Raw genomic sequence first — 12,026 nt, forward strand, 5'->3', positions numbered from 1 at the left:
AATGCCATATAGACATTAATTTGTGATTTCCTAAGTCAATATGCACCAGCCATGCTTGCACTTCTATCAATGTTGTAAACATTTGTAGAAGGGAATGCTCTTCATTGTGTCCCATCATCATGAGCCGCATTGGTTTCAGGCTCTAGCTTTTGCTTCTATTTCATATTTCAAGGACCTATGGTTTTATCCACACAGTTACTTTATTCTCCAATGTACAGTGCAAACTCTTCATGTCTTGGTAGCCCATTTCATGAATTGCTATGTATTACCTGTTGGCCACCATTTTGATGATGACCCTCTCAACTCTAGCTGCAAATAGGATTTATACTAATTTATCCACATTCTCTCATTTAGCTGACCTTGTGCCCAATGGTCATACTGGGTGACAACAAAGGGCAAAGATCACAGAAGAGAACAAAGCCAAGCCACTGGAATGATGGCTTTCTTTGGAATACCAAGGTAATAATTCAATGATACAGTTAATAACATCATGCTCACCACCCCATTCAACCTTTTGTATCAAAAGGTGAATGAGCATCCAGATGTAGGAGAAAGATCTCTGGTCTTAGAATCTTGGTTGAAGCTCTAACTAAGACCCTAGGATTTAGATCTGTAAAGGACCTCTGAAATCAGCAAGGTACACCGCCTGCTGGCATAGCGTGAGCGCTTAATAAATCCTTGTTAACTGACTGGTACTGTGGAAAGAACACTGGCTCTAGAATCAAAAGGCTTGGGTTCAAACTCTGTTGCTGACACTACCTGAGTGATCTTGAGTCAGTCACTTATCTCTGCTGGGCCTCAGTTTTCTCATCTGTAAAATGGATGGGATTGTACTAGCTGGCCTCTAAGCCCCTTCTAACTCTAGACCTATGAACTCTATCTAATGTCTTCATTTTTTTACTTGAAGAAACTAAGGCCCACAGCAATCAAGGAAACTGATCAACCACACAAGTAAGTAAATAGCAGTCCCAATTAATACTGAGTAGGATGTAGGAGAAAGAGCATTAGATTTGCAGTCAGATGACGTGGATTTCAATCTAGCCTCTACTACTTACTACCTGTATGACCTTGAATCCCGCCTCTCTGGACCTCTCCCATATCTTTGTGACCCTGGACATGTCAACCTTTGGGCCTCAGTTTCTTCACCTGTAAAAGGGAGATAATACTATTTACACTACCTACCTCACAAAGGCCATGAGGAAAACACTTTGTAAACCACTGAGCACCATATAAATAGGAATGAGCTACACTCAGTTACCAACAGTTACACATGGTAACTTATTAAATGAAAGTACAATGACTTACACATGGCATGCACTTAATAAATATATGCTGAATTAATCACAAACTGAAGGGGGAAAGTGACTGCTAATAAATTATACTCCTACATTTCAGAGAGGGGAGAGTCATATATCAATCAGACTTTGTCTCCTTTTGTTACACATTTCCTTAAAGGGAGCAAAACTAACATGAAATTAGAAAGGACGGAATCAATACCTCAGGTCTGATATATGTAGATGTTCATCTCTAGAATTCAAGCTGGCTACATTTGTCCCCTTAATTATCTACCTTTATTTTGTCTTCATCACAGCACCCTTTCAACCATCTAAAGTAACTACTATCTTTCTTTAAGGTCTAGCGTATTTGTCTTATCTATTGATCTCTTTTGGTCAAGTAGACCCATTGACCATGGGATGGATTTTCCTTTCTAGCTCATGGCTGACAAGTATGACCTGAAATCTGTAGTGGTTCTCTTCCCTCACACAGACTAATGTAGACAATGAGAAATAGCTGATGAAACCTAACAGAAAACAGAAAAATGCCAACTGGCACGAAAGTTTCCATTTGAATCACTTGTATATGCTAAGACAAGACCCAAAACAAAACAAAGAAAAATAAAGAAATGGAAGAAAAGAAAAATTAATTCCTACAACCAAAATATCTGACCTTTCCATGTCAAAAGGAGTTACTAACAAGAGAAATAGAAATCTATTTTCTACAAGAGAATCTCTCACACGTGGTTAGTTTTTATGTCAACAGTACGTTGGGCTATGGTTCTGAAATACAAAAGCCATGATGTTCTGTCCCCTGCACTCAGATTAAAATTGATGATTTTTAAAAATGTGAGGATGGTCATTTTGTTCATATAAAACTTCTCTCCCTCAGATAAAAACATGAGAGTGCTTTGGATAAGTTCATGAATTATAAATAAGCCCTAAAGTTGAAATTCTAACTGATTTATGGCTGAAAAGTAGATTTAGTTTCATTTCTTCACTGCCAGGAATGAATCTGGAAAAATGACAAGAGAAAAACAGGAAAACTAAAGTTTAATTACTTCTTGTGGTCACATTACTAAAATAACTTACGGGAGAAGTCCTCTGACAATGAATGAACTTGAAACAGATCATGCTTCAACAGGGAGACGGAGAATAATGTGCATGTTTTGCATATAACATTAGTATACTATCTTCTTTATCCCTCTATCAATTCAATCCCTTAATTTTCTCTCTTTTAGCTTTAATGCAGAAATTGTGAATAGCTTTGTAAAAAAAATAAGGAATCTAACATTTGGAATACAGGAGGGGGTACAGGGGTAAAAACAATTTACATGACGAGAAATGAGCGTCTGCAACGCAATGCTTTAAGAAATTGAAAATACGCTAACTATTGCTTTGCTTCTCAGGTGACATAATCTTTCTGCCAAAGCAATATATTTACTTAGAAAGACATTTTTCTGTAACAGGAAGACAGTGTTAATAAATCATGTTACTTATGAAAACACCTGTGCAGGGGCAGGGACCCTGCGGCCTTCAGGATACCTGAGGCCCTCTAGATCCTCAAGTGCAGCCCTTTGACCGAATCTGAACTTCACAGAGTAAATCATGGGGATTTACCTAGGATCACCTTCTACCTTTCCAAGCTTCTGATACCTCATTCCTCCTCACTTATTCAGAGATCAAGTGACATTAGCCTCTTTGCTAATATTCCAATCTTCTCTGGGAGAGAGAAGGAGCCTGAAGACTTTGTGCGACTCTGCCTCACTTAAATCCAATTTATGCATGAGTCAAAAAGATATCAAGCCCCAAATACAACACTCCGAGCATTTTCCCCCGGCTGCTCCCCATGCCTGCAATTTTCTCCTTCCTTTCTACTGCCTGGCTTCCCTGGCTTCCTTCCAGGCTAAGCTGAAGTCCCATCTTCTGCTTTCTCAGTCCCCCCTAATCTTAGTGTTTTCTCTGACACTACCCCCAACTTATCTTATATACATCATGTTTGTACATAGCTGTCTGCATTAAGACTGTAAGCTCCTTGAGGCCAAGAATTGTGTTTTGCCTTGCTTTGAATCCCAGAACATAGCAAAGTCTCTGGCACATATTAAGCAATTAAATACAAGTCGACTGGCTAACTGGAAAACTTTAAACTTTAAAATGCTGCTATTAAGCCCAGGTTATATTTTTGCATTACTATTATTTTATCAGCCCAGAACACTTCTTTTAAATGTGATATTATAAGATTATCCATTTCAAATGTGAGTTTTCTCTATTGCACAGTGCCAGATACATAGAAAATACCTAATAAATGCCTGCTGACTTGACGTGTAGTAGCAATTCTTTCCCCCTCCAAGAATTAAACTCTAAATAAAGTCAGTCAAAAAATTATACTTGCTCTGCATGAATTTTTGTAGGCATTTTCAAAAGTCAAATTTCCATTCCATAATGATAAAAAAAAAAGTTAAGAAGAAAAAGTAATCAGGAAAATGGAGGGGTTTTTTTTTTAGCTATAATTTGATTTTGAAAAAAATCTACTATGGGCAAAATATTTTGTAAAACAGGAAGCTCTAAAAACAAAGTATTTGCTGAGATGACTCTTTTGTTAACAACATACTAATATTCTTTTTTTTTCCCCTTGTTTAACTTGACATTAAAAACACAATGGGGAAAACTCTACCCTGGGATGCCGGCTAGTAACACACACATGTATTAATGGAATGAAGAGAGCTCTCCAGGGCAGAACCTTTTACTGAATTTTCAAGAAAGCACTGACACCAGGAAAATAGTAACATACGCTGAAAATCAGAATCATAAATTTCACAGGAAGCCCAGAAGCCACCAAGAAAGAAAAGAGATTCATCTGTACACAGGAAACTGAACTAGGGCTTAACCTGGGCTCAGCTCTGTCTGGTACCTTAAAAAAATTGTTTTGTTAGGCTGAGAGATAGCTAGCACCTCAGAAATGGGCCCATCAGGTAGCAGAAAGTGGAGGGAAAATCTGGTATCTTTTTTGTCATAATTATAGTCATGAAAATATTGCAGGACAGAGTTTGGAAAAGTTTGTGAAACATTAAAAAAAGAGAGAAATGTCCTCTGGAGAAAAATTATCTAGTACACAAGAATGCCACCAACTGAAATAAGACTACAAATGTGGAGAAACTTGAAAATACTTGGTAAATGAGGTGGCCTGAGACCTAATTCCAGTGGACATTTTATGAAGCATCAATAATGACAACGTCTCCTCCAACTCATTTCCTAATATACCATTTCAATCAAGTGCAGAGCACATAAAAAACAATCTTACTCCAAAAGAACATGCATATGAAAAAGCCCAATGAACTAAAGATTGATCACCCACTTGGGGATCATCTACTCTACGGATTAGTAAATTTTAAAATTCCAGACTGGTTTCCAGCAAACTTCTGGGACACCAAGAGTTTTAGTCTGGGCACTCAGGGGAAGCAACATTCAAGTGAAACATAGTTAGGAAAAGAAATCTAAAACAAAACAAAACAAAACAAAACCTCAGGGAAGAGAGGGTGGGGGAAGGGAGCAATGCAAACAATTGCTAAATAATAAAATGGAGATTTCTCAATTTTCTGTGTCATCGACACCATAAGACCTCCTAATGGCATGGGTTAGATGAGAGATCTGGCAGGAATGCCACTGGGAATGGGGAGGAAGAAGAGAACCCAGATGGAGTATTCTAAGATCCTGGACATTTTATTTAGCTTTACTGAATAAAGATCAGGACAGGTCTGCTATGATAGGAACGAATGGCCAATTGTGTAACACCATGACAACCAAGGCTATTCTGGGGACAAAAAAAAAAAGTTCCTAAGAGGGTCCCTGTCAGAAAGAAACAGAAGGAATGGGAGAGTACAAAGAGGCAGAGATAGGAGTGGTCAAAGGGGTTTTAGAATCAGAGGCAAATTGGTGGAAATCTGGAAATCTAGCACAAATTTGAATTAGGTACAGGGTTTGGAATCGGTTGGTTGCCACAGAAGAGATAGTAAAAGCAAAATTATGATCTGACCACCACAAAGGAGCAAGATTTTATCATAGGCATGGATTTCTAGGAATCCTGTGCATGCAGGAGTCAAAGGGAAGATGGGCCACAGTTTGGCTAAGGTAAAGACAGTAATAATGCCAACACTGGCCTCATCACCAAAAGACTGGGAGAAAAGGAAAATGGCAATGCTGTGGAAGGCACAGTTAACAGCACAATTAAATACAAATTGATCTTTTTTAGAGAGAGCTTGAGAAACAAAACTGAAAAGAGATTGGATCTAAAAAGTAGAAGGGAGAGTGGTCTGGACCCACAGGGCACCCAAGGCACAAAACCACTAGCTAAGGGAGGCATACATAACAATGGTTACGTGTGCTACGGGTAATGCAACTGCAGCACTTTTATTCAGGCCAATTTTGATAAAAATGTTCTGTTTAGTGTTCTAATAAGCTGGTTCCATTTCAAGCAAATCCCTCATTTTCTAAAGTAGACTAATTGGGGACACTTGAATTTAATTTTTTTAAAAATGAAACAAAAAAACCACAGGAGAAAAATAAGCTTAAGTCTGCAGAGGAAGATGGGTGTCTTACCTGTTATCAGTGGTATCTGTGCTGGAAGTAATCCTGAATTATTAAAAATTGCATTTATCCCAATATTATATGGTTCCATTGGAAACATCTGCAATAAAGACCATTTAAAAAAAGTTAAAGCACTATTTTTCCTAGGATGCCTTAAAAAGTTAAATCCAAAGTATATAAAATGCTCTATCAATGGATGTATATTTTTTAAAAAACATCAAAACTATACAAAGACTAGTGAAAAATATATATATTTTTTAATTTCCTAAGGACCATGCAGATAATATCTACCATGCAAACACTTATTTCTATGTCTAGCCTCCTTCTTGAGGCTTTGATCCTTTTTGAAATTATGTAGAATAGCAAGCTGAAAACTTTCAGAACGATCCTGGTTGATTTTAAAAGATCAGGTATCTCAGGGCTTGGCTGTAAACTTGAGAGAAAGGACTTTTCTCAGGGAGCTCTACATTTAGCTGGAGAAGAGTAGGGGGAGGATCTAGGCCATGTTGTACCACACATTCCAGAGCTTCCCTGGTAAGGAAGGGAAGGGACCAACCTTGGACCAGGCCCATTGGCTACTATCCAGTAAGGTACTGGCCGACTTTAAGGAAGTGTGAACCACTGAGCCCAGAGTTTAAAAAAAAAATAAAAGAAACTTATATACAAAGCACACACTTCAAGGGCCCCTTCTCCCTCAAGAGAAGAAAGATAAGGAAATGCTCCACCCTTGCTGCCGGTGAGGGCAGAGATGCCCACATGAGAGGCACTTTCAAAATGAATGTCTCCCCAGAAGTTTTTGGAGGGCCAACCATTTTTTGTTGATAAAAGCGTTCCTGTGTTTAGGCAGGAAAACATGGTTTTCAAACCAAGCAGAACAGTCCTTATACATAGGTTAGGGTTCACCTTTAAATATTAAAAGTGAAAGGTAAAATAAAGGTTCTGACATTCTAAATAACCAAGCGTCTGTCACATTACAATCAAAGAAGGCATTCCTGGACCCAATCTATTTCCCCACTGTTCAAAAAAAAAAAACAAACAACTGTTAAGTGTGTAAGAGTTAATTTTCACTTTTAACAGGATAAACCTACATTTTTTACACCTGACAGAAAGGATAAATTTAGGGTAGTCTCAGAGGTAAGGCACCAAGATTAATGAGGTTTATCCTTCACACACACACAGACATCCCATGGTCATCCACATGTTGTCTCCATCAGACCGTGAGCTCCCTGAGGGCAGGGAATGTGTTCACTGCTTTTTGCTGCACCTCAGCATGGTGCTTGGCCCACAGTAGGCACTTAATAAATACACTGACTGACTGCTTAAACATAGTGCTTTTAAGAAAACTGTGTGCATTCTTTAAAAAACAAACCCTAAACCAAAGCAGGAGAGGTCGTTTTGCTTTTTGGAAATGAATTTCTAAGCCCTTCTGACTTAGATTTGTTTTTTGACCTTGTTTTCTGTCTGGTTTCATTCCCAGGTTCGCTACTTACTGGGTGAGCATGCCTCTGAGTACCCCTTCCTCATCTGTATATGGAAGACTCTAAGTCTTTATAGCATTGTTACAAGGACCAAATGAGGTAAGGAAATTAAATTAAAGGCATGAGGGAGTCGCTATAAAAACGGGGCAAAAGAACCTTCAATGAGCTGTTTGTGTTTTTTTAATTCACATTTTAAATATCAATAAAGTTATTCTGGAACAGCAGTTACCTATTTTTATAGGTTAGATCAACTTAATGTTACTAACTCAAATCATTACCTTTAAATTCCAGGGCTTCTAACTCTTAAAGGAACCAATTTATAGTTGGTTTTGAACTGACTGGTTGAGAGAAAGGTTGGACCACATTAGAGATAATAAGGGCTAAATTCAGATCTGACCAAAGGACTAGGAGTTAACTTTATAGGGGGAGTAGAGATAGGAAGACAGAAATATCCATTCTCGTTGAGTCATTTCAAACTCTTTCTGACCCCACCTTGGGGTTTTCTTGGCAGGGATAGTGAAGTGGTTTGGCAATGCCTGCTCATTTAACAGATGAGGAAACTGAGGCAAACAGGGTGAAGTGACTTATCCAAGGTCACACAGCTAGTACATGTCTGAGGCCAGATTTGAACTCAGGAAGATGAGCAGGCCTGGCAGTCTATCCACGTAGCTACCTTGTATTATACAGAGGCTACTATGTGCCAGGCGATGTACTACTTTGTGATTATTATCTCATTTTGATCCTGACAACAACTCTGGGAGGTAGGTGCTGTGATGATTCCCATTTTACAACTGGGGAAACTGAGGCAGACAAGAAATGAAGTGACTTGCCCAAGGTCATACAGCCAATAAGTGTCTGAGTCTGAATTTGAACTCAGATCTTCCTCACTCCAGGCCCAGCTCTCTCTCCATTGAGTCACCTGGCTTCCTCTTTTATTGCATTGTAATAGATGTTTGTATGTGTAACTATAATTTAAGAGACATGAAGTTGCATTTGCAGTGTGAGCTAATTCTTCCAGCCTTCTTATATTTTACTCCCTTTCATGTACTGTAGGATGCTGTCTGTAACATTCCATCCTGTTACTCCGAGCCCATCCAAGGTCTCCCTCCACACCTCCCCCTCCTGTAGTCCCTGGCTTCCTTGAAGATTCAGCCCAAATAGAGGCTTTTCCCCATCACTCCTATTGCTGGTGCATTCCCCCTGAGACGATGATCTACCATTTCTCCTACATAGCCTACCTCTAACTTTTGGGACACCCCTGACAACTTGCACATACACCATTATCATTATTTGCATGCTGTCTTCCCCCTCCTCTCCGCCATCCTTTCCTCCTCCCCACGTAGCAAGTGCCTGGCATTTGCTAAACATTCATGGACCCCTTGACTATGACAAGCTTCCAACAGACTTACTAACTATCATGACTGACTTTGACTCTGCGTATTTTAATAAGCCAATATGAATGCTTTAAACATGATTAAAAAGATAGATAGATACATACATACATACATATATATATATGTGTATGTATATATATATATATATATATATCTCATTCCAGCACTTACTTGTTCGTGGATTACCAATTTGTAAGGATCCTCTTCTGCCATCCTGGAACTGAAAGGAAGAAATGAAAGGCATTGGAGAATGAAAATGGAAAGGGTTCCCTTCCTCCTTGTCTTCTTCATGGGGGATCATGGTGTTCTCTGGGAACTTGAAAGGAAGGCCTCCTTTTGGGGATACTATGGGGAACAGCAAATCAAAAACTTATAAAATGATACCAAAAAAAAGAACCAGATTGTTTTTAAACAACATTTTTTAAATTTTAATTTAATTTTAAATTTATTTTTATTTTAAATTAATTTAAAAATTTTTTAAAATATTTTAAAAAATATCAATTCAGTTAACTAGCATTTATTAACTGGCTGTCACATGCCAGGCACTGTGCTAAGCACCAGGCTACAAAGAAATGCAACCCCCCCCAAAAAAAAAAACCAATGTCTGCTCTCCCGGAGCTCATAGGATAATGGGGCAGAGAATATGAAATAGAGTAAACTGGGGGCAGTCTCAGAGGGAAGATATTTAAGTAGGCCTGGGAATGTCTTCTTGCCGAAGATGTGACTTTAGCTCAGACCCAAAGTTAGGGAAGCTATAAGATGGAAATGAGGAGGGAGGGGATTCCAGGTCTGGCTGAGAGTGGCCATGAAAATACCCAGAATCAGGAGATGGAGTGTCTTGTATGAGGACTACCAAGCAGGCGAGTTTCACTAAATCCACAAACGGAAAAGACAGGAAGGAGCCCGGCTCAGGGCTCAAGTGTGGACTTGAGAAAAGGCAATATAAAGGGGAAAGGGAAAACACCCACATGGATTAAATAATCCTAATTCCTCCAAAAAAAAAAAAAGCAAAACTAGATGCCAGCCAGTGATATGCTACTAAAATGTTTAACAACTGGCTTTCAGGGAGGTAGGGGAGGGAGTAACCATGACACACTTTTAAGTTTAATCTGCCCCCTCAACATTTTCTCCATCACTTTCTTAAATCTAGACAATCAACAGAACAATAAACCAAATCCTGATTCAGAGTGTTGGTGGTTTTTCTGAGGGATAAACTTAACAATCAGCTCTCCATAGCTGGTTTGAGCTGGAACACCCCTGATTCCAGCCCTTAAGCATCTCATAGTTCTCTACAAGCTACTTAAAGGGCAGAAATTCGAGCCAGTTACATTGTTCCAGAAAGAGCCTGACCTAAGTTTACTGAGTCCATCTCCGTCTTCAGTTTCTCCGTATGACATTGATACAAGTTCACTACTTTGAAGTAAGCTGTTTCCTACAGTTTTCATAGATACACAGCAATCTAAATAACAATAAAGCCCATTTAAAAAGTACAACTAAGAGCTAATGGTCAAGGTTCATAGCCACATAGATTTAAGCCTGAAAGAGACTTTTCAGGTCAACGAGTTCAACCCCCTCCTTTTATGGTTGAGAAAACAGATGGCCAAAGAAATCAAGTGACTTACCCAAAGTCACACAGTAAATGTCAGACTCAGGGTTTGAACCTACATTCTCTGATTCCAAAGCCAGCACTTCCCCAGCTGCCTAAATACACACCAGAAGCTCAGAGTCTGCAGGCCCCAGCGCATCCCTGACACACCAAAGCCCTGCTAATGTGTCAGGGCCACAGATAAAAAGACTCTCGTTCACAAAATGCGTCCAACTGACTGATCATTATTTTAGTCTAAAATAATTCTATTTCAGCCTAACTTATGTTGAACTTTGCCCATGTGATGAGAAAAATTAAAAGACTTTTTAAAATGCTATTCTTACAAAACATCAGAAATGAAAATAAATTTTTTAAAAAATGAATGAATGAATAAAACTCTGTTCTTGCAGCACACTAAGGTCGGCTGATTGCCTGCCAAGTTTTATACCCTTATCCTGAATTCAACTTAAGAGCTGACTATTCCCTTAACTGCCCTGAATGGCAAGGGGCCTAGATGTCTTAGATGACATCAAGAAATCCTCTTTCTCCAGAAATACCTATTTCCAACCAATCAATTATCAACTGAATGATTGACGACCTATCTCCAAATTAGAAGGCTCAATCCAGTCTTATTTCCTACTACTCTCAGCTATGCACGCTCTGCTTCATTTTTAATAGTATGTTATATTTTCTAGTTAAATATAAAGATAATTTTTGACAATTAAAAAAAACCTTTTGAATTCCAAATTGTTCTCTCTCCATCCCTCCCCCCTTCATGCACCGTCTACTTTAGAGCAATCTACAGGGAAAGTGAAAACAAGTGAGCAGAAGGTACTGATGATGAAATCCTTCAATACTGTAGTGATTATGAATAAGTGTAAATAGAACCAGCCATGACAATCTGATAAAGTGGAAACATCACTGGACTAGGAGTCAGGAGTCCTGAGTCCTTCTCTGGCCCTGGTCCCTCATTAGCTATGTGACCTTGGGCAAATTCTTTCGTTTCTCTGACCTAGATAGAGCTCTCTCTCCCTCTCACTCTCCTCCTCCTCCTCCTCCTCCTCCTTCTCTCTCTCTCTCTCTCTCTCTCTCTCTCTCTCTCTCTCTCTCTCTCTCTCTCTCTCTCTCCCTCTCTCTCTCTCCCTTCCTCCTCCCTCTCCCTTCCTCCTCCTCTTCTCTCTCATACATACATATACATGTATATATAATTATATATACATATATACTTTATCTGTATGTTTTAGATACATATACATGCCTATATATATACACATACATATATAATATATACTTTATGTACCATATACACACCTATAAATATATATACGTTATCTGTAAAATAGGACTATAGTAAAAGGGTCAGATGAGCTATTCGACAGTAAGGTCACTGGAAAAGAGACAGAGCTGGAAGACAGCTTACAAGATATCTCTTGCAGTTTTACAGCAGAACTGAGCCTCAGACAGTTTAGATGCCTTCCCCAAGTAGTTAAGTGTCAGAGGCACCATTTGAACCTAGGTCCTTTCTCTGATTCCAAATCCAGGACTTTCACATATGCCCCACTGCCTCACATAAAGGCTTTGTAACTATAAAGCATATCATTATAGTAAGTGGTATAGTAATTCAGTCCAATAAATGAATAGACATTTGTTAATTTTATTGTTAATTAAATTTATTGATTTTCATATTAAGCTACCACTACTCTTATCAGAA

General features: G+C 38.7%; 1 protein-coding gene across 1 annotated transcript in view; it reads right to left on the reverse strand.

Moving 5' to 3' along the window:
• The window catches only part of NFKB1 (nuclear factor kappa B subunit 1), a 159,613-nt gene that overhangs the window by 112,794 nt on the left and 34,793 nt on the right, over positions 1-12,026 (reverse strand). The window contains 2 exon segments of the mRNA XM_020988300.2: positions 5,871-5,958; positions 8,902-8,950. Coding sequence (XP_020843959.1) covers positions 5,871-5,958; positions 8,902-8,943 — 130 coding nt within the window. The 5' untranslated portion in view covers positions 8,944-8,950.

Source organism: Phascolarctos cinereus, unplaced genomic scaffold (genome assembly GCF_003287225.1).
Source record: "Phascolarctos cinereus isolate Bilbo 61053 unplaced genomic scaffold, phaCin_HiC Scaffold_9;HRSCAF=440, whole genome shotgun sequence".
NCBI lineage: Eukaryota > Metazoa > Chordata > Mammalia > Diprotodontia > Phascolarctidae > Phascolarctos > Phascolarctos cinereus.